This window comes from Pseudomyrmex gracilis, unplaced genomic scaffold, assembly GCF_002006095.1.
Source record: "Pseudomyrmex gracilis isolate BER0280 unplaced genomic scaffold, ASM200609v1 scaffold_74, whole genome shotgun sequence".
Classification (NCBI taxonomy): Eukaryota; Metazoa; Arthropoda; class Insecta; order Hymenoptera; family Formicidae; genus Pseudomyrmex; species Pseudomyrmex gracilis.
The window spans coordinates 630852-658773 of NW_018020658.1; the positions used below are offsets into that span (position 1 = coordinate 630852).

At 40.2% G+C, this 27922-nt stretch overlaps 1 protein-coding gene across 4 annotated transcripts in view; it reads right to left on the reverse strand.

Annotated features, from left to right (window-relative positions):
* LOC109854910 (protein phosphatase Slingshot homolog 2) overlaps positions 1–27922 on the reverse strand; it is a 54656-nt gene that overhangs the window by 10911 nt on the left and 15823 nt on the right. For 3 of the 4 annotated variants that reach the window (XM_020428503.1, XM_020428502.1, XM_020428504.1), the window contains 3 exons: positions 19355–19514; positions 6839–7017; positions 2857–2922 (listed from right to left, as the gene is read on the reverse strand). In XM_020428503.1, coding sequence (XP_020284092.1) covers positions 2857–2922; positions 6839–7017; positions 19355–19514 — 405 coding nt within the window. Of the gene's footprint in view, positions 1–2856; positions 2923–6838; positions 7018–19354; positions 19515–21010; positions 21353–27922 lie in introns of those variants that run through there. The other variant, XM_020428505.1, reaches the window with a different exon arrangement.

Consider the following 27922-nt stretch of genomic DNA (forward strand, 5'->3'; position numbering starts at 1 on the left):
TATAATTATTATATATTTTTGTGAAAAAATTTCAAAATCTTTTCTTCACCGGAAACGTGTATTTAAATTTGCTTTTTTATAGAGAATAAAATAGAATCCGAGATATACTCGCAGGATAATCGCGGCATATGAGATGATCGTATCGAGGACGCGGCAACCTCATCATCATAGAGCGAGGTGTCATTTCGAATCTTCGTCATCCAACCGGGAAAACCGGTTTTGACCGGCAGTCCGAAGTTCATTGATTCTCGTTGATCCAAGAAGGCTTCCTGCCTGTCGGGATAAGAAGGACGCGTTCATCTTCCTTTTGGAACTGTATTATCGTCCTTTAACACCACGTTTCTCTGATGACGAGTCGCGAGATGCATTTAAAGAGAGAGAGAGCCATCCGTAATTAAACACTCATTCGAATCGGCACTTCGCGCTAATTGGAACGTTCGATGATGAATCTCACGTGAGAATTTATCCACGCGATCGATGAGTCGCGCGTATACTCATCGCTGAACACTACTCGCTACATACTTGAACCCCCGTCACTGCGAAACGACGACCTGGAAACCAGTCGACCTGACATGTTTCGCCGCCGATCACCGCGAAAACCAGATCGCGAACGACAGTCTTACTGATTTGGTTAAGAGTACGTGTAATTTATAATTTATGCGAAGATAATATGAGAAACATTTATATGCTGTGCCACGTATTGTATTTATACGTACGCGTTTCACAATTTTTCATCATAAAAACTCCAGAAAAAAACTTATTATCATATCGATGTCATACATTTTATAAACACTGTTTTTACCATTTTTTGTGTTAATACCAAAGATAATCGAAAAGATCGAAACGTCCCGTTTGTTTTCAGTCGTTTATTATTTTCACGGGCGTCGGTGCATCCACTGGTCTCATTCGATCTTACTTGCGTAAATCAAAATTCGTTTCGTCGTGTCGTTACGGCTTATGTAACATAGCGAAAAAAAAAATATGTGAAGCATGTGCACGCGGAAATGAGACGATATATATTGTCTACGTTGTTCGTACGGTGGCGCGAAACCACGTGGTAAAATTCGGCAAAGTGACCACGCGTCGCGACGCGCCCATAAATGGCGCGGGCGATGGTCCATGGTCGTAACCAACCCCCACCACTGGGGGAATGTGCGCGGTGGTCGAGAGCAACGAGGCTTCTCCAAAAATAGGACGACCACGACGACGACGAGACGTCGTCGTCGTCTTCGTCGTCGTCGTCGACGAGTAAGAAGACTGACGATGCTTTCGCGGCGTGTTCGTTCTAGTGACTCTTGTGGTATAAAACACATTTCGACACATCGCATGTCTCCCGTCGATTTTTAGTGGTCTCTTGGTCTCTGGCGCATTGTGTGCTTCTATTTTTATTTTGCGGAGTTCGTGGCTCTCTCCTTTTTTCCTCCCAAGTTGTTGCTTGTAGTTTTCTACGTGTCGTTGCGCGCGCGCAACAAGAATCATCATCGCGCGCCTCATTCGTGGGAATCATCCACGTACGCCACGTAAATCAATTCGCGAACTAATAGCACGCCCACGATAATTCACATCGCGTCAAAGGCGGTTTTCGCACCTACGCTACATAGACCTGATCGCGAAGAATCGACGCGAGTTTAACGCTAATGCACGTGGCGATCGGAGCGCGCGCGTACATACACACACACGCGCACGAGACTATTTATAATCCAGACTCTCGTCCGAGCGCAAGACGTCCAGAAATAACAAATCTCAAGTCGTAGGTCACGCGAATAAGGCAAATAAGGAGACGACGCCTACTCCTTGATGAGCAATTATAACATCACGTGTGTAATTTATTATTTTATTCGGACACGCGCGAGAATAAAAATTTTCTCGATTGTTACAAGCTCAAACTTTTCGTTTCCGAAACGTTTCAATTCTCATTATAAATTTAATTGATTTTATTGAAGTAATCGAATTGATTTCGAGAATATTTTCTACGCGCAAAAGTATCGTTCGTTTGTAAACAAAAACTCTTACAGAGAGAAAAAGAGAGAAAGGAGAGAAAATATATCTTACAGAATAAAAAAAAATATAATAAAGATTCAATTTGAAAACACTTGAGTTTTCTCTCAGTAATTTTCGCAATGATTTAATTTCACGAAACGACTTCCCGTCTCGCCTAGTGAAGTGACACTACAAGGAGAGAGATCGCGGGTATAATCGATCCGTGTGGGAAGAGACAGCGGCGGCGTTTTCGCTCGCGCTAAAAAAATCCAACATACCGGAAGAGGCTGGGCGGCCAAGAAAGTTCCTGCCGTTCGTCCGGTTGCGAACAGGACAATTGCGATGTCGTGGCCAATTAAGCCACGACCCACGCCCGATTTTTCTTTTCAGTCGCTTTACCCGAGCCTCTTCCGCACCGATAACATCTTCGTCATCCCACCCTCGAATCATTCATCGCAGACTTTGCTGTGTTTACACACCCGACATGTGCATGTCGCACACAGAGACTGGTATATGTACCGATATATGAAACTTGGCTACTCAACTTTTGTACCAAAGCTACCACACATCTACACGAGAAAACTTTGCTATTTCACTTGTCAACGGATATCAACAATAAATAAAAAAAATAGAGAAATTATAGTTGTCACAACCGGCTTTAAAATACCACTTTTTTTTCTGTGTCTCATTCGCAATTGTTCGAACCGTTCTCGTTTCTGTTTTATTTTTGCACTTGATATTAAAAGCGGACACGATTAAGTTCCGTTACGCAAAGCGTAAAAAAAAAAAAAAAACCGCTTCAGTGTCACAATTTTTTGCTCCATTCTTAGGCGGCCGCAAAACCAGTTTCGTTTATCGAAGAGACTGCGAACTTACCACATAGCCTGAACGGAGACCGGCTTGAAGATATGTTGACGGCCGCAGACGCTGACTTTGAAACCTCTGTAAAAATAGAAATCTGAATGTCAGAAAGATGACTTTTGAATAATCTATATTTTTGTTAAGACGATCATGTGAATTATCTAGTCTACAAACAAGAAAAAAAAAACATAATAAATAGACTGACGCGAACAGGCGTGGAATGATTACGTTCGCGCGACGGACGGGGGTCAAAGTCGTCATTTCAAAGTCGTCGGAATAATTGCCAATGTTGCGCCGATGAGCGAATAATAAGAGCGTTGGGTTCATCAGAACTTGCAACGGTAACGCAATTTCCGCGTGCTGCAGTTACGACACGGACAGAAGAAGAATCGCGCGCATTCAGTGCACAGTCATTAATTACGTATTATGTAAAAGAGATCGCGCAGCGTCACGATTCGCGCGCGCTGCCGTAATAAAAACGTCGACAAAATTTCCGGGAAATCACGTTCGTCTATCCCGCAGAAAAGAAACGGTATATATCCGCCGCGCGTCAGTCGTTACATACACGTATTATGCCGATCGTGGTTCGATGCGCGTACTTTCTCTCACTCTCGCAAACACGGAGATTCTAAATCAGAACGGAAAGTAGGATTGAATTTAATATCGCGCAGCAATTCGCACAGTATCGATAAGTTTTTTTGTTTTATTTGTGCAACTTTCAACCTCACACAAATCGGTCGGATATTTTATTTCTCTCGCGGATGAATGTTGACTACTCCGATACCAGTACGCGAATGCACAGGAAATTGTCAAGAACGCACGCGGAACAGAGCGCGATTTTTTAAATTCGTACTTTACGCAAGCAAGTAATTTGCCATAACTTGCGGTTACACAAGTGATATCAAACGACGAAGAAAAAAATTCATCGGGCAGCGCTGCGAGCGCTAAACGCTAAAAACGTTTTACACATGCAAAAGTATGTGCTTCTTGCGCCAGTCTCGGAATTCGAGCGCGAGTTGTGTATGTAACATCGAGGAATTTGTGCGCACAGAGTACTTCGTCTCTCTTTCTTTTCGCCGAAAGAGAGATGTAAAAGGGACGGGGAAAAAAAAAAAAAAAAAATGCAATTCTCTCTCCCGAAATTACTCGGACTTGGCACCGTTATCATCGTAAAGTAGACGCCCTCCTCTGGGCGTTTCTCCGGCTTTCGAATCGCAATTCGCCTCTCCGGTCGATTACAGTTAACCCTACGCTACGCACATTCCACACGACCAGATTTTATTAAGTTCGGATCTCTCGGAGGCAAGCGTCGAAAAACAAAATTGTGTATTCTTTTCGAGAACAAATTTCCCTTACTTATTTTAATATAATAAAATAAAATCTTCCTGTGAAAAAAAAAACGACATTAGAAGAGGATAAGTAAGAAGAGAGATAATCCTCTAAAGAATATTTTAATATTCTTAACACATTGACGTCGAAGAACGAAATCTCGTTTTATATTAAAATTTATTGGCTGACGAGAGATGAGATATCTCGTTTTGAAGCAAGTTTCTACTTCAAATCAATTGTTTAGAGAACGTTAAACTCAACGAAATTAAGGTAAGCCTAGGTCGCCGTTGATTGACGCAACCGACCGTTGTGTTTCGTGAATCGAGACGATCGAGAAAGCGAATGACGAATCGCGATTCTAATGCCGAGCGGTAAAGAACTCTTGCAAGTTTGCGACAGCTGTATCGAGAGAGAGAGAGAGAGAGAGAGAGAGAGAAAGAGGGAGAGGGAAGAAGAAGAAGAAGAGATACAGAAGAAGAAGAGAAAGAGAAAGATGAGGCGGAGAAAAGACCATCCGCGTCCCGCGAGGGTCATCGACATCGTAGGAACGCGAGCTGACCGACGTTCGCGCTCATTTTCTTTTCTTACACGCTGCGCGGTTCTCTGTCTTTCTTCCTTTTTCCATTTGCCACGCATCGCGCGCTTTCGCTCTTTCTCTCTTCCTCTGCTCATCCGTCCGTCCGTGCGTATATCCCTTTATCGCTAATTTCGCGAGAGAATCCGACCGAACACACCGCCCAGTCAATGTGCTCTCGCGTGGGTAGACTTTTTTGCGACGCGGAAAAGCGCGACAAAGTTTCCGGTTTCGCTTTTCAAGTCGCGCGAAAAACTCCCTTCAAGCCGTTCAAACACGCCACGCCGTGTCAAAATCGTTTTGTTGTTGTTGTCGCCACACCGCGCCGTTGATAAGAAAATTCCACGGTCATTAAAGTTGCTCTCTCTTTAATCTTCAGAATAATTATAGACTCTCTTTTTTACACAATACGAGTTCTACACTTTTTTGTTTTGCAACATTTTATTTTAACACGGTTGATTTTGAGAAGACCGTTAAAAAAATCAAATGTGACCCCTGAGTCTCTGAGGGTCCACTTTGATGATATTGAAGAGACTTGAGGAGTCTCAATTGTCGCTACGACCTACAAAGCTATTATTTGTTATATAATCGGACAAGCTATTAATCAATTTATATTTAAGTAACAACGTATCACAACAATTTATATGATAATGGCGTGGCAATTTGCGATATCAGAATAACGTGATACACACGCAACGAGCCACGTACGTACACGCTGATACTTCAATCTACGACAATGTTTCTGTGATTTGCAATGATCGCGATAGAGAACACACACACGAGGTTCGTCTCTCCGATTTCGCAAGTAACGACCTTCGGTCGTAACCTTGACAACTCACCTGTACCTTGTCTCTAATACACGCGTGTGTGCCCCGCACCAGAGTATAACGCGCTCCATTTCCCTGTGTGCCCGAGAAGAGCGAGGCCGCGACCTTCGCATTTATCTTTATAGACAAGGGAATTATATATTATGTTTGATATGACGGGGAATAGGAACGGGCGGACGATTTTCTATGCGACTTTGCAACGTGAATGCGACGAAATTGCCATGTGTGAATATATACAAGGTTTTTACCTAATTTTTTACCTAATTAATAACAACTTATGAAATAACATCCGATGTGTTTTTTACGAGCTACGCTTTTACACTTTGTTCCTTTTTTCGACTGCGGCATTGCAACGAGAAGAATGCAAAGAGAATTAAATTCTAGTTTCTTTGGGCTATAAGTCGTATACTCGGAAAAATGAGAGAAAGGAGGAGAAAGCATATCGACGCGAGTGCATTATCGACAGTATTTGTCCGTATCGGTATTTACGAGAAAAACAACGGCAGTAAGACCTAGTCTCAAACCCGCGCGTTAAAACGCTTATGAATATTATATTATTCTCCTTTCATTTCGTGACGCACACCTTCAAACTAATTATCAATGCGACCGATTCGGAGTTTTAACGTGGCAATGAGTCACTTTACAAGCGGAGAGAATTGAGCTAGCGACTTTGTTAGAAAGTAACTCGTTTTGCTGATACACTGAGAAAATATTTGTTACACGATCGATCAATTTGCCGGATACGAGACGAACATTAGACTGAAGTTAGCAAATGCTGCACAATTTTTGGTTCAAATATATTAAATGAAAAACAAAAAAATTGGCAACTCAAAGTCTAACACGGTTTTGTTTGGGGTTATAAAATAACAAATAATATTTACTTTAACTTGCACTTTGTTAATTTAATTTGCGCGCTAAACCAGAAGATCCAAACATCTGCCAAAATGCAGTCAATGTAAATACTGTAAAATAATTTATTATTAACAAATATATATATATATATTTTACAAAGACTGCCAATTTTACTCGGAATAACGTTGCGCAACAATTTCTGCAATTTCTTAGCGCATCGCGCGAATCTATAATCATCGGAGAGACGTGCTAATTCGCGGAACTGATGCATCGCAGGAATATTACAGGAAGCAACGAAGATCGTGACGCATCTTGGTCGGCTGAGTAGCTAATAGCGTGCGCGCAACAAACACAGATCGCAATGAGAGAAACGGAAGATCGAGAAGAGGGAAAATAATCGTGATCAGGAACTTACCCATCGCCGTCGAGAGTGATGGCGGTGTCGGCCAAAACTCGCAGCACGAGACCGACGGTCGCTCTGGCGTGGCAATCGATACCGAGGAGGCAACTCTCTTCGGCGTCCTGTCTGCCCGTGCACGAGACGACGACAAGATATCGCGTCCTTCCTGGATGCACCGACTCCAGTTTCACGGCCTGAAAGCAAAACACAAGGATGAGGGATCTCCGATTACTCGCGATGCCGTTTAGAGACTGTATAATCTGCGAACGGATATGTAAGCATCGCGTCGTTTTATAAACGACGAGAAGAGAGAAAAAGATAAAAGACTCCACTCGAGTGTCTACTTCTTTCTCCGTCGTCCATTTATTGATTGCAAGCAACCGGCGGCGCAATGAGATGCACGAGGTGCGTCTACTAAAAATAATATATACGTTTGAGTTGCATCTCACAAAATTATATATAAACTTCTCACTGTAATTAAAGGAAAAAACCAATGTGAAAAATATTCCTACCGTATCACCTACAAAAATCAAAATGTTCCGCTTTGAAGCCCCGAAAACAATAACAACATTGTAAAACATTCTTCTTGATATTTTATTATTTGACGTTATAGAAATGTTTAAACGCGGCTCTGTATATCGAATTTATCGATGCCGAGACGACGACGCTTGCAGGAGTGTTTACAGGTGCAGCGACCCCGCAAAACGCACATTTTTGCAGGATATAATGCGGCAATTAACGCTTCCGCGCTTTCCATGGAGAATTCCGACCGCGCGCGATAAGAGACCGGATTTTGTCGGTACGATTGCATCGCTCTCGCCACGCTCTCGGCAAACAATTTTTTTCGCCGCGCGACTAGTAACGAAAAAAAGAAGAACGCGCGTTATCGCGCATATACTCGCGCGCAGTCAAGCGTGACGCGAAACGCACTCGCAGGCGTTAATAAATGATAAGTCTATCTCACGTGGGCACAGAAGTTAATTAGGTTTAATACATCGATATCTCGCAAAAAAAAAAAAATCCTCCCCGATGTAAGTATGTTTCTGTCTGGGATTTGCGGCGGAAAGAAACGTGCACGTAAGTGATTCGATTTTTCGAGCACTGCGTATTACAACTCATCTAACATAGAAAATTTCTCATTTCTGAAGACGGAAGCGGCTGGTTAGCGGATGTGCGACAGATATCGCGGTCACGATTCGCCCGTTTCGAACCCGACTCGCTTGTTTAGCCGTTTAATCACCGAGCGGAACCGATTTCCCGTACGCGATTAATAACACCGGTGCGATTTAGCGAACGACGGCGACTGGTCGTTTATTCGCTCGCGTCTTTTGCAAGGATTCCGCAAAATCGCAAAAAAGCAGGAGGAAGAAGAGAGCGAAAAAGCGGCGAAAGTTCTCTCGACAGAATTCATAGAAAGGGAAAGGCGGATAATCGCCGATATATACGCGAAACTTGACTGTCTTGGAGAGATACAGCGGAGATAACTATTAATTATAAACGATAATATAATTAAGCAATGTTTCTCCCGAGTGTGCGGCGCGTTTTGTCCACGAGAGATTTGAAAGTTCGACTTTCATTATGGTCAAGGCGGTTTCTTTGTGAAAAAAAAGAAACTGCGCATTAATTCGCGCACAAATTGCGCTAAAAAAAAAAAAAAAAAAAAAAAAAAAAATCCAAGAGAGGTTAAAAGTTCAGCGTTAAATTAGTTTTTGACACACTGGCAAGACGGTAGTGGTGGACAGCTTGCGACATTTGTCGCGGATGTATGACGCGAGCTTTAATTACGCGTAGTTAACCTCAATGAATGGATAATTAGCCGATTCTTAAGAGAGACATATGCGTTAATTGCGACGCGTTTCCTTCCGCAACTGCGAAATTGTCACGTGTGGCAATTGTATAGAATTTAAAGCGTTATCGTTGTTACAACTGGCCACACGCATTGTTTCAAATTACCCTCGCGACAAGAGAAAGCAAAATATATAACTGTCGCGAAATTGAGAACGTCTAAATAATTCAGTCTTGCTAATTGGCACGCGTCTCAGCCATTTCTATATCATCATCTATTTTCGGCTGTATAATTCGAAGGATTTTAATTCGGAGATTCAATTTAGGTCAGCCCGATTGAATTTATATATAGCCGTATATCACAGCGGTAAGTAAAACCATCTCCGCGATTAAAGAGCACGGTGTATATCTCACTTTAATTAACGCGTTAGATAAAGAGATAAGATGCATTTACGATTACATGAAAAATCAATTACATAAAAAATCGATTTTATAGCTATCGAATTTCCAAATCGTATCGCAAAACTTCTCGGCTTCGCGCTTTCTGCACGCACATGCGAATCTGTGTCAATTTTATTGCAACGAGCAGCTGACCAAAGACGACGACTCAGTCCGAGTAACGGGCTTATGTCCATCAATCAGGTGTAATATGTCGTATTTGTCGATAAAAAAATTTAGAATTTACCAAGCCGAGGTGAAATTAACGCTATTCGATTTGCCTCGCTGCTACAGCTGTCTTTCTTAAAAAATAAATCGGAAACCGCGGAACGTCTTGATGAGCGAGTCATATTTAAAGAATCGTTCGCGCCGATCGAGAAGCACTAATCAAACTAATTTGATGTTTTTGTTTTTATTTATTATTTTTTTAAATTTTTTTCACGAGCGTAACCCTTTTGAACAACAATTCTTATTATACTACTTATAAAAAATTATAATAAGAAAACCAAAAAACAAAAATAAAAATAAAAACAGCCACAACTATAAACTCGCAATTTAAATTGCGTTAGAGACATGCTGAAAAAAATCAATTGTAAAATATTGTTTTTGTTTACGCAAAAGAGACGTTTTTCTCGCTCGACACACGTTGAAACTTGAGGCACGGACGCGTTCGAGATTTTTATCGAAATAATAAACATTTATAAATATTATGAAATTAATATACTCGTGAAACGCACACTACGAAACAGCTATATAAATGTCGAGAAAATTTAATGGCGAAATAATAGCTTGCCACGCAACGAATTATTAACATTCCTCGGACGAAGAGTGACAATTACACGAAGCCTTCATGACGATCAAGTAACGCGCTATAATCTATGATAATGTAGAAGATTATCGTACATTTCATCGTCGAAAAGAAAAGAATTAAGGCGCTCAAGCATCGGGAACACGAGTTACTTTTACCGTCCTCGTACACGATATTCATTAATGTTACTTATTCTTTCGACGAGATGAGTAATTAAGATATTTCAGTTGATATGTAACAACGCAGAACTTCTTCGCTTTTCTTTCGAAATTAATGAATACCTCGATAAACAAGAATTTTTTAGCATAAGAAAAAGTAGCGCGCTGAGAATCACTGATCTTCTTGTATATAGGCAATAAAAGAACAAAGAGATATTCGAGAAGATCGTCGCACGTATAAATTTTATTTAGGTCACGTGATACTGAAATTACAATACCCGGTTATTGCATTACCCGGTTGCCGGTCGTCTAAGAGTTTTAATCTCTCGAAGGAGTATCTTGAACGCCTAAACGAGATAATTGTTATCGAAAGTTGGAAAGGATTCCGAAGAAGAGGATTAATAGCGAACACAATCCGGTACATATGCCCTCGAGGGTATACTATAAGTCGACTGGACGATATTATCTCCAGACGGTCATTTCTCTCGCTGCACTCGTGTCCGAGAAAGAAGAGGAAACGCAGTTAAGTTAGAAGAGAACGCGTGAACGCGTCCATTATTTTTCGCACAAGCGGCCTTGAAAGACACTAAAGCACGAGGATCAACGCAAACCGGATTCCTACATTTGAGACTATTTATTGATTGTATTCTATATGTTTTGGAGTGATATGTAACATTCCGGTCCTCTTCAGCATGTATATTTCTCAGCGCGCACGTTTGTAAACCTAGGTACGCTATAAAAAAATATTTCAGAGTCCAAATATTACAATTAAAATACATTATTAAATAATAATATATTAAAATATTAAAACTTAAATATATATTATATCGATAAGAGACGTCGTGTTTGTTAACGTGAACAAGCAGACCGTTTGATTCCCGATATTTCTTGTGTCACGAGGATCTCACGAGAGAGGAGGCATCGCGAAAGGCCACTATCGGCACCGTGAAAGTGTTTCGCGCGATCGTGTTTCCCGATCAAGTGCTTCTCTCGTGCATTGCGCGAACCGATAGCTTGTCGGTTCGCGCGAGCGTTAAAACGCGCGGCACAGTTGCGTCCGCGCGCGAAACGAAAGCAAATCGTGCACGAAAGATGCGAAAAGAAAAAAAAACAGATGCGCAGTAAGTCTCCGGCAATAATTCAAGTCGTAATTAGATATTAAAAGAAGATAAAAGAGCGAGAGCGAGAGAGAGAGAGAGATCAAAAGGTAGATTTTATTAAAAGATAAAGAGGAATGAGTGATGCTGCACTCATCGGTATGTATGTGGAAACACCGCGGCAATATCAAGATTAGAAATGAAATATACGGAGCCCAAACGGATAGCTACGCGTAACATTTGCGTGTCTTGCTACAAGATTTGCTGCCAACTTTACCACGGTTACACTTGTCGCGGTGACAGAAAAATATCCTATACGTAGTCGAAATTTACTTGAAGTAAGTTTTTATATTTAATAAAAACTGTTGCTTCCCTTCTCATATCTTATTGTTCTTAGTTTAAATTTACTTATTAGTTTAAACATACAAAAGTTGTCGATTTTTTTCTTATTAAATATAACAACTAATTTAAGCGAAGTTATTATTCTCACTCTCTCAAGTTTATATACTTCAAAGAGTATATCACATTAATTTTTTTCTCGTCCATTTTCTCAAGTTCCAAGACGAAGTCCGTTAAACTCCGTTTTGCGCTTGACGGATTTATATTCATCTATTTAAAAGACAGGATAAATATATCCTCTCCAAGCGGCCGGGAGAGGATAAAAGTCTTCACAATATCTGGATGACCTTCAGGAGATTCTGTGAGACTTCGCTGTGTGCGGAGAGACGGTATAATGGACGCGCGCGGTCCGTGCGCGCAAGCAACACACACGTTCCGTTTCGATGCGTGCATTTGCACAGAGCTCTATCGATCGCAGCGTCATATTCCCTTCGGAAGACGAAAAGAGACGCGCCAAATGTGTAGCGGCATTTATGACGAGACGATGACTCAACGTGAGTTACAAACGTGTGCGTCGTCGCCGCGCTCTTGCCACCCGGCAAAGAAACCAAATAAGATTTTTCCTCCATTTGTGTTCTTTAAATTAAAAACGCCGCCGCCGATCGGCGTGACATTGATCCGCGTTCGACGCGGAATAAAACCGCAAGATAGTTCTCGGCATTTTGGATAGTACCAGAAAAAACCAGATCTTTTCTTTATAAAATAATTCGTTTTAAAACTACACACAAGCAAGGGAGGATTGATCCGTGATTGTTCGATGTTCGTGAAATGTCAGATTTTGTCCTGTCTAGGACAAAATAATTAAACACCGGTCGATCAGTATGCAACAGCGCGAATAAGCTTATTATTGCAAGAACTTCTAGTGCTAGAAACGACGGAAGGCTTCAATTAAAATTAACTGTTAATATTTAACAGGAAATTATTCTTATATGCAGAAAAAAAAACGACAAATGCCAGATTCGTAGAACACCTGTTTTGAATATCTCGTTTGGTCAGTTGAATATCTTCGAGACGTGAAAGGATGCGGTTAAATGTCATTGACCGTCTCTACCTGCTCAGATTAATTCTTTCTTTTGTTGTTTTCCCGAAAACAAAAATATCAATATAGATCTCTTTGAAGAGATTTAATTGTACATTAATTAAATCTCTTATTCGTCAATTTATCTATGGTGTATAAATATTGTAATTGTGTGGGATAAATTACAAGCTGATATATGATACGAGCAAAAATTTTTTTATATTGACTGTTAATGCGCGTACTTTAGTGCTTTAATTTGCAACAAAATGCATTAAGTTCAATTGATCTCAAATATATGTATAAACATAAATCAGTTTCACATGCACGTGCATCATTAGAACACGCGTGACAATGCAACGACCCTGTCGGCCTTGCGACCATCCGTTGCAAAATTCAATTTGCGCAGGGGACCACCCGGTAGCAGTTATTCACTTGATTCCTCTTCTCTTTAATGTCCGTCATCGTTGTCTGTGAGCGAGAAATAAACGCACCTCGCGCTCCATCGCGCGCCGTGTATCTCGCTTCACAACAGAATCGAATCGTTCCGATCTGTAAAAGCGTCGAGCGATAATGAAAAGAATATTCCAAAACTGCGTTACAATACTTTCTCATGGCGATCCGATTATCTTGCGGAGCAACGGCGTTAGATTTGCGGTTTACCGCAGGCGTCCGCTCGCGTTTCCAAACGCGACCAGAGCACCCTCCTCTAGAGGTGAGGAAACAGATATCTCCGATTAGCACAGAGTTTACATATGCGAGAGCCGCGAATTTATTTTACCAAGAGATATCTTGTGCCACGGACGGAAAAAGAATCCTTTCATTTTAAAAACCCAAACACAATTCATTTTCACGCTCTGGCGAGAATAGAGAAACACTCTTCTTTTTTTTTATCGTTCCGTACTTTGCTTTTTTTTCACACGGTCTTGCTCTCAATTTTGCTGCAAGTCATTTTGATTTTGATGCGAAAAAATAAACAAAGATGCAATTATTGTGTATATCATTTGTAATAAGAATTTTATTAACTCTGATGTTAATCCCGACTATCATCTCCGGCGTTAAGTAAGACGATAAAAGAAAAACGAGCATGCTTAATTAATTTGTCACGACGACAACTCGCTGAAGTTTTATTGCGACTATATTCGTGCTATTGAGATAACACGCTTGTATATTGTATATTTAATATATCGCGCCTACTGGTCGTTACACAATATCCACCACGTGCACGCGGCAAGTTCCTGGGAACCAAATGGAGTTTCATTTTTCGCACCTGTAACGCGCCAAGTATAGATCGTGTTCACGCGTAGATTATGTAACGAATGAAATTGCAAAAACAAGCGCGTTATTGAAAAAGACTTTTAAATTAATTCTCTCTAAAATCATTTATGTATGAAAGCTTTTTTTTTCAAAAACTTATATATTGAACACGCTCGATTCAGATGACATTGCTCAATAATGATAAAATAACAAAATACGATTAAAAAAAAAAGATTAAAAAGAAAAATTAAAATTAAAAAAATAAGTAAAATATAAAAATGACGTTAAGAGACAAAGAAAAACCAGTATTCTAATTTTTATTTTTTGCACATAAAATATCGCTTTCGCGCTCGAGTACGACTTTGTTTGACGAAGCAGAGACTCTGATATGATTCGTGTTGGTTCTGTAACGTTTTCTCACTTGCTGAAATTAGAATTATTATTTTCGTCTAGCGCGATTGAGCAAAAGGAACAATGCACAAACGTGACAATAAAATTCTAGTCTATGCTCTAGCTCGTCAGATGGCAAAAAGTTTATGTGTAATATCTCGTACATACTTCTATATTAACCTAGAATCGCGTAATACTTGTAGTGTACACGTGTATCTCGCTTATATATAAAGTTATATTCATTATATTCCATCAGATCTCGCGCGCGCGCGCGCGCAACCTAAATTCACTGAGTCTTATTCTATTATTTATACACGGTAATCAAATAATCAATATGTCGTTCATACGCTGAACGTTTGCTGCTTGTTTTTTTTTTTTTTCGTGTTTGTGTTTCAATCAATTTTTTCGAACTTTCAGATCTACTACACAGATATTTCTCTTTCCTCTTTTTTCTCGTTCTCAAAGCGATTTATTACAAACATGTTTTTTTTTTTTTTTTTTTCAGAAACTTTTTATTAAACACACGATTACTCGGATGTAATTCGAATTGTTTTAAATGTACCGTGCTATTATGTTCACAAAGAAAAACCGCGTAATGTTCGGAGACGCGTTAGGTGTTACACAAACGCGTCATGTCGTAAGAAACACTGGTGTATTTTTTTGTTTTTTTTCTCAGTGTAAAAAAACGAAACTTGTCGAATTTCTCAGTGCCCCTTCATTTCGTCACTCAGATGATTGACACGCTCTGACGTCGCGTTCGCGCGATTTCGTAGATTTCGAATCATCGAGAAGCGCGATTGCGATTTACCGCAGCAAATTGATCTTTTACCGTGTTCGCGTTCACAATTCACCGTTCATTTTTTTACTTGTATACCTACTTCAATTCAGTGTCGATACAAATCGTAAAATAAATTTTTCGCACACGATATCTCGCGCCGCGGAATTAGCTCGCAAGCGGCGGCACGTTAAAAAAAAAAAAAAGCACTTTCTAATAACGAGGAGAGAAGGGGTTGGTTCGATAATCACACCAGCGGGTTACACAACCGGCAACCGAACGATTCGCGAAATCTATTATGTGGCTCAATGACGAAACTCCCCTTTCCCTCTCCTCTCCAACGTTTTCGTGTGTTGTTCTGTCGAAAACGCCGGAACCTGTGATTTCCCTCTATAGATATATAACTTCTGTTTCTGCCACCGTCACGTGCACAGAAGTGTCGTTGTGTCGCCCGCGCGCGCGTGTCACGTGACTCGGTCGTGATGAAAGTGTGTCGTGACCAGTCGCGCAACGAGAGCCACCCGAGACAGTTGTGACACTTACAACATGCACGGATAAGTAACGACGAGCGAATCGGGAATCACAACTGACTTGTGAAACATACGTAACTCGATTGAGAAATTCAAAAATCGATTCGGAGAATTCGCGAATTTAAAAGCGAATTCCGCGGAGTCGATACATTTTTTTTTTTTTATCGGAATTATTACTTTCGAATTACGCGGAAAAAAAATTTAACTGAATTTTTATTTAATAATTCCAATACCCCACAAAAAGTGGATCACCGGATTGAAATAATTTCTTCTGGAAGAAAGAAGAAACTACAATAAACGCAAACGCCGTATTCACTTCGTATTTTGCTTTACGCCGTAAAGTTTTATCGAGAACGATCAAACGCACATATCGAAATAAAACGCTGTGAGCGCGCGCGAAGCGTACACGCACCGGAAGTGGGCGACCGAATCGCGCGGGTTAACGATCGGTCACTGACTTATTCGCGCAAAAGGTCCGGGACCGCTGCAAATACACTGCAAATTTAAGTACCGGCGTAAAAAGTAACGGACCCCCCAGCTTAAAAGACGTCGACTCTTGTACTGAATCGCGCCGGCCCCTTTACCTCGTTGTCCTTGTAGGGACTAGTTTCTCGGTTTCTTAGGTTTCCCGTTGAGAGAACGCGCATATCCGAAAAATCCTCATAGCGTCATCATCTCCCTCCTTCCTTTCTAGTTCGCGATCTTTCTAAATGAACTTTCTTACGAAACATTTCAGATAATTAAAACACACAGATGTGAGGAATAAAGAGCAACAAATCTTTGACTCAACATCTGATAACGCCTAATCGTGCCAAGTTATAAATCGCGTAAACGATTAAAATGCAGAAAATGTCGACTGCCTTCGATCGCTCCCACTTCCAGAATGCAATTTCTTTCAAAATGCTAATTAATCGATTCCGATAAGGAATCTGGTTGCGTGTCTGGCCGAACTTTTATCGAGCGATCGAGAACGTGAAAACCGACGCGTTTATCCTTGAACTCGCTTGTAAAAATCTGAACAAAAGAGAAGATATCGCGCGCGCGAGAGAAAAGTCTGTTCTCTTCTCTTGTCTCTTCCTCCTCTATTAGCCTAGACACGAGCTGAAAGTCTCTCTTCTAGCGCGGCTTACTTTTTTTTTCTTTCTTTTTTCTTTTTTTTTTCTTCTTTTTTTTTTTTAACCAGATTTGTCCCTGATCTCGAGTTCGCGTTAAAAGTAAAAGCAACTTTTTATCGTCGTTCATTTTTACAAATCGTAACAAAACTCGTGTGCACCAAGTTTTTAAATATTTACGAATATTTAAATTACATAATAACGAGACGGGCTTCGGACAACAATGCGGCAAAGAGATGAAAAATATGTGTCGAGTAAAATCGTGACTTTTTTTGTCGTTACGCAATCGCTTCGATTTTTAAGAGTGACCTATTCACATAGGGAGAGTAAAAAGTTTTATCGGGACGACAATTAAGTTCTCGGCGAGCTTAAATACAACTTGATAACCGGGAATTTTCTCTTCTTGAATAAATCGAGTGTGAAAACGAAAGAAAATCGCGCGAACAATGTCGCAGCAAAAAATACACGATCATCCTGGTTAAACGCGGCGGTGTGTAAAACAAGTAACAGTCATCGTTCTCTACTTTCGCCCAAATTGGACGATCATGCGGGATGAATCATGTAGAGGCGATGTTGTGTAGTGACTGGTGAGAGTGTTCGAAAGGTTTCGTTTCTCGCGTGAGTATATATAAAAGTGAGATGTCTCGATTATGCGACTTGAAATTGGGTTATCGATCTGTTATCGATCTGTATCGTTATCAATTTTTCGACACTACAAAAAAGCTTTTTCTGTTCATTTTCATTTGCAGGCTAAAATATTTTTTATATGCACATTCGTGATGCAAACCAAGCATTTGACAGAGATGTAGATTTTGGATTAAATTTAACTCGAAACTCTTAATTCTAAAATTTCCAATCTTATGATTGCAATAAATTAAAAAAATAATAACATTGTGAAAAATATTATTTTTATATAATTTTATATTTAATAATTAACATTGCGCACCGACAAAACTGAAACACGCGCGTATTGGAAAAGATTATTTAATTTTTCCGATTTCTTCATCGAGGTTATCGATTCTCGATTCCGCGGCGACTCTATTCGCCGTCGTCTTTCCTTATTCGCCGCGCCGACCGGAAGCGCTCGTTGCTCATCGACCGCGACCTCAAATGCATCGCCTTCGCGCGACGACGACCCGCGCATGTGGGTCGCGCTTAGCCCACTTCACGACAGTCTTGATGCCGTGACATCGCCGTAACCGAGCGAGCGAGTCGAAATGGTCCCACGTGGAAAATTTCAGGTCGCCGCGCGCGCGCAATCGTGCGGCAGACAGCGTGGAGCTGCGCTTTCGAGATCGCATAAGAGGCGATCTCTTTCTCTCTCTCTCTCTCTCATCGACCTCGCGATTTCCAAATAGATTGTACACGCGAGGTGACAGATAATCCATCGCACAATACATATTTTATATGTATGCTAAATTTTCACAATTATCTCTGCGATGCCTTCGAATTTCATCTTATTTTATCTAACGTCAAAATAAAATAATTGTTGATGTAGAAAGAAAAAAAATTATAAATATAATATTACAGGTTGATTGATAACACAGTGTGTGTTAATACAGCAATAACATAAAACAAATTGCTTTAATTTTTAGTTCTATTTTATATATATATGCGTTACTTTTTCAATTAAAGTAATAAATAAGTCCGTGTTTGAGGAAGAAAGATCATTTTATCGCACTTTGTTAAAATTCACACGAGATCGCGAAGAATACTTGAATCTCAAATAAATGATCGAATACAGGAAAGCTACATGAAAGTCTTTATGCTTTATGTGAGAACGCATTGTTCCGGCCCTTTCTTGCGAGTTATTACTTAAGAGAATATCCGACGGAAATATTATAGACCAAGCGAAACTTCCTTGTGGAGGAAAGAATAACAGCAGAATACGCTTGTGTGCTTACTCGCAAAGAAAATTTCAAGTTTCTCATTCCAAAAAAACAAATCTTCCGCAACTTGTTAATTTGTTTGACAAACAGAAGAGATATTAATTAATCCAGCAAACATTAATTAATTTAATACCACGAGCAACACATTCGATAAGGTCAAAAATAATTGCAATGTTTCCGTTTTTGTACAAATTGTGCTCAATTGTTACGACTGTCTGTTATTAAAATTTACACACGAGATCGACTCGCGAAATGTTGCGTCGGAGCACGTTTCTTCGAGATAACGATTGCCAACTTCCTTGTTTCGTCAAGACTGCGCGACGACGACAAGTACAGCTGAATCGTCGTGTTTATACGCGGAATGTTTATACGATTTTCCCGACGAAGTCGTCGTGGCGACGAAATCACGCCGAAATAGCAAACCCGGTGTAATCAAAAGAGAGAATTTTCGGCGTCATCAAAAATCGGAGGAAACGACGGAACGTGTCCAAACGTACATCTCAAGAAAAATAAATTATTATCGCAAATCCGAGCTGTAAAATTTACGCGAGAGAAGTCGGTGGTTCGAGAACCCCACGTTCTCTCTCTCTCTCTCTCAAAATCGTTGCCAATTCTCGGAATCGGCAGAAATATTTTCGGCGACTACGTAACGGCAGCGTTTTCCAAACGATGAGCGCTAACACGTTTTCTTCGACGCAATGATATCTTTTATACGTTGCACACAAGCGATGTGTGTGCAAAAAGTAGCTTTGAAATTCGTCACCTTTGCCGTGTCAAAACTGTCGAAAATAAATTCAATTCAAAAGTCGCTCGTTGATTTTCTCAAGAACAAACATCTTCGCGATGTGTTGATGAGAACAATTGTTCGAAACACTTACCATCTTCAAGGTCTCTTCGGGCCTCAAAAGATAGAACATGGACTGCAAGTGTTGCTGAATATCGCATCCCGCCGTTGAAACTCGTCTGGAAGGACGAGCTCTTTCGTTCGGCGGTAAAATAAGGGCTGCGCCTTTGCCCGCAAAGTAACATTCGCTCAGACTGCAACAAAATAACAAACATATGTTTTGATTAAAGTAAAATTAACGTTTTTTATTATTTTATGTTTCAAAAAAAAAGAAACAAATTAAAATCACATTTATGAAAAAATTTTAACGCATTTTTAAAACATCGTTGCGTGTAACGATAACGGAAGATGATCGCACGTGTGCACACGCGTTTGTGTACACGCGTGCTTGGTGGTGCTATTTTTCCACGCTAAGTAAACCGTCACATTCTCATACGATAATGACCACTGACCAGACACGCGTTATATATATTATATACATGCCATTTACAATAACTTCCGCGGCAACGCGCCACAATAGAAAGTTTCACCTGAGACTTTTCCGCGGAATCGGGCACACAATAATGTACGTATAATTCTTTAATCGCGTGCGCTACACAATATTTATATAACGTGAGAAAATCGTTCTCTTTGTACGTGCAATCGAATGTTACATCAAAGCGTTTTGTAACAGATTGCGCCTCCGCCGCCAACACATATTGCTCGATGTTACACATTTGTTAATTTCTGACATGTCTCCACAGTTGTTTTTCTTTTGTGACAAAATATTGTTGCGGTTTTATTTAAAATTTTCATTTAATTAGATCAGTATGGACAGTTCAACAAACGACGACGATGAAACTGATGACGGAATTCACAAATCAAAGTGAAAATCTAACACCATCGAACCACACTCGACGAATTGGTTTCTCAACTTCACCGCGGATTCACCTTCTTTCTCATTCAGTAATTGTGTTTTATCGAGAGAGCCCCACGACAATGACTTTCATACAAGTGAATTACCTTACCGTGACGCGGCTCAATTACGCGCACGAGCGTAACTTATTAACAAATTGGGCCAAGTCAATCTCGCTCATTCTCTTAATATTCTCCGCGCGGTGAAGCGATCGCCAGTCTGGCCTTCTGATTATTAGCGGCCAAAGCTACATATACACCACAATTGCTGTAAATGTTCACCGATTAAATTGTCGCGCGGAGAATATTAATCGGTATGTAGTATATGTCTCACTTCATTTTTTCTCTTTACTTTATTCGAGATCGAGAGTTAGTTTTTTGAAATCAGTTGCTTTGTTGCTAAATATTTTAGTCATTCTGATCGTGATTTTTTCCAATAAAACGGTCGTAGAAGAATTTACCGATTATACGGTCATATAATACACAAATATTCAAAAACAAAACGACCAGCTAAAAAACAAAGTTTGTAAACCTCGATGTTTAAAGATGAGAGAGCGTGTACGCCGATTAGTGTCGCACAGGGGGATGCGACGTTCGAAGATATCGGTATATGAGCGCGGGGATGGCAGCTGATGTTGTTCAAGATAAAGACGAAGGATTGGAGAGGAGGGAGATGAGAAGCGGTTTCGAGAGACCATCTGCGCACAAAGCCGACATACAAAACACGAAAATAAAGATTATAGGGTCAAAAAAAGAGGGAAGGGGAAAATTCATCTTTTCTCCAACGATCTTTTACCTGTCGACGTAGCCACCGTTCAGATATATGACTGGCACCCCTGCGTTTGATGCTGCAGAGGCGTTCTCTTCGAATCTCTCCGTAATGGCTCTCACAAAAGACAACAATGACCACGGGAATAATAGATCACCCGGATGTTTCGAATCGCGTTGCAGCACACCTATGTGACGACGACACCCGTTACCAGAATATGACGCTGTTTCTTTTATCCTGGACTAACGAGGGAAATCGAAGACTCACGTTTCGCTTGTTCGCGCGGAAAAATAAAATTCTGTCTCGCAAACAAAAAACTCGCTAATTGTACGCGCTGTCCGGGAAGAGAACCGCTAATACGCCTCGCGTGTGCGTTTAGGCGGAGAATCGACGGGATACTAAAATCATCTCGGAAAGATTTAAGCTAATAAAACGAAACCGCGATCGGACGTGGGCGGATCTCTCTCTCTCTCTCTCTTTCTCTCTCCGCGTGCGCGAAGCGTAACGCGCTCGGTGGTTATATATCGGTTAGTTGTTATTATTAGCGCAAAGAGAGAAAGAGAGAGAAATAGCGTCGTTCCTCTTTACGTACCGCCATTCGGGACGCGCGCGAAAAGAAATTTCGTGGAAATCGCGCGCAGTCAAAAGCGAGATGTACGACGAGAATCTATGAATTCGCTGTTCGATGTTTGTTGTACGATGATGTTATCCGCGAACGACAAATTTTACAGTCGTCAAACGTTCTGTTTTCCGTATTACGAAAGTGAAACATATACTTTTTCGGCCAAAAATACTTTGTTCCGTTTTTTTCTTCTTTTTTGAACGCGCCGAGATTTACGGTAATTTTGCGGTAGATCGGCGTGTCGTGACAATCTATCGGGAGTTTAATTGTCGGCGTAAAAAAAAAGATCACGACGCGAATATAATCGAGAGCGCGTCTAGCAAATTGAACTGGCGCCGAGCACTGGATCTTTACGAAAGATAATATAATGCGAAGGGAGAAAGCGGTCAAGATAAGAATGACTCGAATCGCGAGCGCCGGCACCGTTAAAAGTCTATAAAATCCGCGCCAAACATTGACCGGCAATCGCAATCTATATATGCGCGTAACTATTTCAAAGATGGGAGAGCGGTCAGTAATGACGTCATTTCTACGTCAAGTTACGCTCGTTGTGCGCGCTCGTGTGCATCTCTTTTGCATGTGGGCGCGCATCTACAGGATGTACGCGGCTTTGTGAATAAACGCCGCTTCGATCGAATAAACGATACGGAAAAAATCCCAAATTTCAAAAGTCAAATTCTATTGAAAACTAGAGTATGTAAGAAAGTAAATATTGATGCGCGCATTATTTGCAACAACGACGTTAAAAATTTTACAGCTGAGTTAAACATTTCATTTGCTTTTTTAATTTACAAAGTAGTAAATATAGTAGTAAATATAGCTCAGTAAATAAATAAATAGATAAGATAAACCCCGATGAGCCATCAAAAACCCCATTGTTTTATTCTATCACCATCCTGGACTTTTGGCTCATCGGGGTTTATCTTATCTATTTTTTTTATTTACTTATAAAAAAAACTCGGAAAAACAACTTGTTTAAGAAAAACATAAACTGTTTAATTGTATACTATTTTGATTTCACACCGAGCAACAAAACGTCAAAGAGAGGAAGAAAGAGAACTGGTCTGAATCTTTTTTCCGTATTACGGTTTCCTCGCACGACGCCTCGTTTTATGGCGTAATCCGCGCGCGGACTGTCGATTTCTCGATATTTCGGATAATATTTTTGACAATAGCGGGAACCATTTCAACCGACGGCGTGTGCAGGTTCTTCTCTGAAGAATCCGGGTACGTATATTTCGGTCGTGAACGAACAGCAGACAGAATGCTGCTAAAATTAGCGTAAACGTTCCGCAAGTGGGAAACTCTTTTCCTCTCTCTCTCTCTTCAAAGTTATCTCTTTTCGCCGTACTGCAAAATATATAAAATAATATCTCTTTCTCAAAATTAACTTTGACAACTCAAAGAAGTCTTTGTCAGCGCTTTTTCAAAGTGTTAATCTTCGGAAAAAGAAAGAAGAAAGAAAAAAGAAACAGTAATATTAAAATTTATCAAAATTCTTGAAAATATTTTCTTATTCACATTGAGTGTGTTTAAAATTTCGACGTTATCGCGTAAAGTAGAAAGATTAATTTATAAAACTGACTTGTCTGGCTTTTAACAATCGCGTATTTTTGTCATCAATGCGTACACTTACAATCGCGTGTTTCGTCAGCGCGCGGTAATATCGCGTTACGCGCGCGAGAGACGCGCGATGAGGAAACTCTTCAGCACATATAAACGAACCTGCGCGTCACTGTGGTGCAGAAAAGGGTGAGAATACATGCACTTTCTGCGCATCTTTCACGGTACTTGGCCACGGTTTAGCGATAAAACGCGCGAATCACCTTGAACGCATCCGATGCGCGACCTGTTCCCTTTTCGTATGACGTGCATCGCGGACACGTGCGTAAGCCCGTGGATGATAAAATGCGCCGAGATGCACTTTTGCCACGTATAAAAAGAAATCGTTAGTATACACACTCCGAGCGATAATCCGAACGAAGTTTTACTCAGAACTTTTTATCGCAGAATAAACGGGAGTAAGTAATGCTCTTTCGCCGTCATACAATTAAAATCCTTGATCATACTCATATAAAAACAGTCTCACAAAACGTGTATAAAAAATTAATGAAATTATTTTTTGAAGATATAACATCATTATGTAAATATAAAATAGTTTTCGACAACACACAGTCTTGTTACTTTATATCTCATTATCATATTGTTATTTTGAACATATTATTATATTTGAAAGATGTCACTGGCAAAACCAGCAAATTTCACTCGCATGTAATTTTATGTGACGTAGTGATACGTCAATCGCCAGTAACGTATAAGTTGACTATGACGTGCAGTAATATGTAAATGGTCAGTCGTAAATCTCCTACATACGGCGACACATCGGATAAATGAGAAGGCGTTAACCCATTATCCATGTATGCGTTATGTAAATTAGTCCGTTATCGTGCCAGACGCATTAATGCGAATTTATTTATGCGACGCATTTAACGCAAGTTTCCATCAAATTTTGCTTGTTTCGAGTGTGTTGATTTTTGTCCGAGTAACATTTCACGAAAATCGACATCTCGATGATAAGAGATACGGGTAATTGGGGTCTTACATATTTTCTCTGTAATTTTATTGTGTTCTGACGGTCGCGCAAAGGTTACGAGCATTAATTATCCGCGGCCGAGAAAAAAAAAAACGCGTTTCTCCCTCGTGGCGCCGCGAGAATTTCCACCGAGGAATCGTTCGCGAAACCGGTATATATAATGACCGGTATTTCTCACGCTCGCCCGCGATTCTCATACAGTTCTTTTCGCAGCCGCGATTTTCCTTAGACACACAGACACAATTGGTCGAAGACACAATTGTCGTACAACCGTTTAGCCGCCCACGATTGCGGAACAGCGACGATTACCGAGATCAAACCGAGTTTTCCAGCTGCATCGATGCATTTCATCATTATGCGAGTTGCGTAGATGTCGCGCGCAATTTTCACGACGTGCGTAATGTTTTTTTAAAATAACGAGTCGCGCAAGAAAACATTTTTAAAAATTAAATTTCTTAAAACGCGCTGTAATTTTTTAGCTGTAAGATATAGATTTATCGTTTCGCATTTTTGTTACAAATGTACTTTCGCTGTTTCGCGCTCAGAACACTTCTCGATGTTGAAATAATCACCATGGATTATTAATGTCGCGTCAAGTGACATGTAGAAGTCATTTGCTAGATGATGAATCAAAATTTGTTCTTTGTCGGTTCCAGCTTTTCTCGGGATAATCGATTGTACGAAATCAATTTCTTTGACAATCCACAAGTCATCGGCAACTCTTTGTGTAAAAACGGAATACAGTAAAAGAAAAAAAAAACGCCGATAAGTCCCGAAAATAAAATGTTGATAAACGCGGTGCGCGTGTGTACGCGCAACTTTTCGCAACAAATACACATCAACAGAACTTTCTTTTTCTCCGTGAATCCTCGATCTCGCCTCCGATTCTTGCTTCTTTCCCCCTCGTTCCCGGAGAAAGTTGTCGTGAAGCGCGTAATCGACAGAATAAATCGCGCGCGGTCGAAGATAACAGTAAAAGCGTGCGCGCCGGATATAAACGGTTAAGGAAATAAATTTGTAAAATGGTGTTCTCGACGAATCGATAAGTAAATCAGCGCGGACAATATTATTAGAAAAAAAAAAAACTTAAATTTCGACCGATACGTAACGCGCGTCTATATTCGGATCTTTCAAAAAGAGTTTTAAAAAAATTAAAAAATTCTCGAATACCTTTTTTACTTTTAGAATAAGCGGCGTTATTCTCTACAGCGCGTTATTCTTGCTGTGTCATGTGTTTACCGTGTTTTCCCTGATAACGTCGAACGTGATGTCTCGATGAAGTTATTTTAGTAGTTTGACTTTCGTTTAAGACGCTCGCCGTTTAAAGTGCTTTCGCTCAAATGACGCGCGGAATAATATCGTCTCCGCTCGGTGATGCAACCCGCAAGATCGCGCGGCTATAATTGTGAAAAGTCAGTAGATCGTATCTATATAGAACCATTCTTTTTCACACGTCCGACATATCGTCTCTTTTTGGATTACATTCATTGATAGAATTAAATCATAGAGCATCGGATATTATTATTATGAAAATTACTTATTATGAAAAAAAAAATTAATTTTGAAATAATTGCAATATTCAATTACACTGATGGATTATTGTTCAATAAATAAACGTAAAGATGAGAGCAAACAAGAATTTTATACTTTGCGAGAAAAGATAGCGAAACGATTCTAGATGAACGGCGAAGGTAACAAAGAACTCGAGTCGTACCGTCTTCCCGGGAACCACGTGCCTCGTCTTGAGTCACCGTAGGTTTTAAAGCCAGCTGAAACGAACCGGTTTCCACGTTAATCGCTGTTTCACGCTTGAACCTGTCCGAGGGAAAAATTAACGAACACACAACAAACGTTTCCGAGTGATTCGGAACTCTTTTCTAATTTCGGACCAAATATATCTACATTCAAAAGTGGCAGGTTAACGTTTCCACGTCTTTTTTGTACGACTCGCCTCCATAGACTTTGCAGTAAATATCTCGAAAATTCCATATACCGATCCACATAAATTGACCCTTTTACAATCTTAATGGCATTAAGATAAATATTTTTAGTGTCGTATCGAGATCCGTTCTAGTTTAGTACGTACTTTTACCATTGAATAATGTATTGCGTGCTAGATATCGGAATCTACCGAAATAACGCACCTGTGTACGAAGTTTTTTTTTTTCCATCCAACTTTATGTCAATTATTTTTTGCCCACATTTTTCTATCCGCACATATCTTTTGTATAAACCTTTCAAAATTTTAATAAGAATATACAAGACATCCTTTTGAAAGACTCAAGAGATCATCTTTTTTGTTTTTATTAGAACTCTATTTTCGAGAGTAAAAAGAAAATTTTGCGGCGGACAAATGTGGATAAATAACTGTCAAAGCTTTTGCAAACAAGGTTCCAAACTTCACTACAATTAAATAACGCATCGATTTAACTTGGTATGTTTGACTGTATCTCGTTAAAATGTAAACACAAAATTATATCATCAAGTTTCTTTGCAATGATCGAAATCGGTTTATATCTTCAATCAAAGTGCGCCTTTAAAATCACACGAATCTCGTTGAAATCGCAGATTACGCACGCGATTAAATATACGCGATTCGATAATGTCGTCTATCGACGGTGTGTTGTTTATTTGCACTTCTCAATTATATATCTTTGATTTTATTCATCAGTTTTTGTCCGAACACGTAACATAACCGTATTGTTTCCGACATCGAGAACACACATTGTTGCGCAATCGTCGGATGACAAACTACGTTCTAACCAGATAACGCGACGAAGCGCGAAGTGCTGCGCTTCTATTGAAAGCGCACAACAAACTCGACACTCTTTGCGCGCGGGATCGGCGGGCAAAGAGTAGTTTCCCTGTTATATAGGTGAACAAGACGTGTCGTTGTTTCAAATCAACTCGCGCGTGCCCAACATTTCCAAGCTAGGCTACCGATATTTCACGTTATAACTCGCTCGCAGTTATCGTAAATTTAGCGCCTAAAAAAAATCCTATGCGGATTCACAATTCACGATTAATTAATTCGTAAAGATTCGTTGGACACTCAGGAAGATGCGCTATTCGCTAGTGTAAACCTCCTACATTAATCGCGATTCGCAATATGCGCATTCGTAATTCGTAATTAGTCGTTTCTCAGTTTGATACTTAGGCTAAAATATTTGGTGAACGTTTAATCGGTTAATCTCTGTTAAGAACTCGTCAAAAAAACATAAATTAATAATAATAGCGCATAGTGTGTAGCGCGACACGAATAGGTTGATTCGTGATTCCTTTATTATTATTTCACAAGATATTTCGAGCATGTACAAATATTTATTTCGGTGAATTGGAAAAGCTCTCGACTACTAATTTGCATCGTCGACCACTATCCAAAACATGAAGTTTAGAAACGCGATCTCCTAGCTCCTCAGCCCTCTCACGACCGGCCGGTGTATATATATATATATATCGTGACTTCCGTGTTGTGAGCTTTGGTTCCTAAGCAACACCGCATTGCTGTACGTACATTTCTCTGGAAGCGATAATCGAAATCGCGCCTATAACGCGGGGTGGCAAAGAGGTTAGTGACCCAACGAGATCCTCGCTAACTAATACGCGTCCGCGTTTTTGATTCTCTGTGGATAGCGATCTTGGAATCATTTTTGAACCGTAAGAAAGCTCTCAGTATATATATATATATATATCGGTTCAAACAATCATTCGGTTTCCGAATATT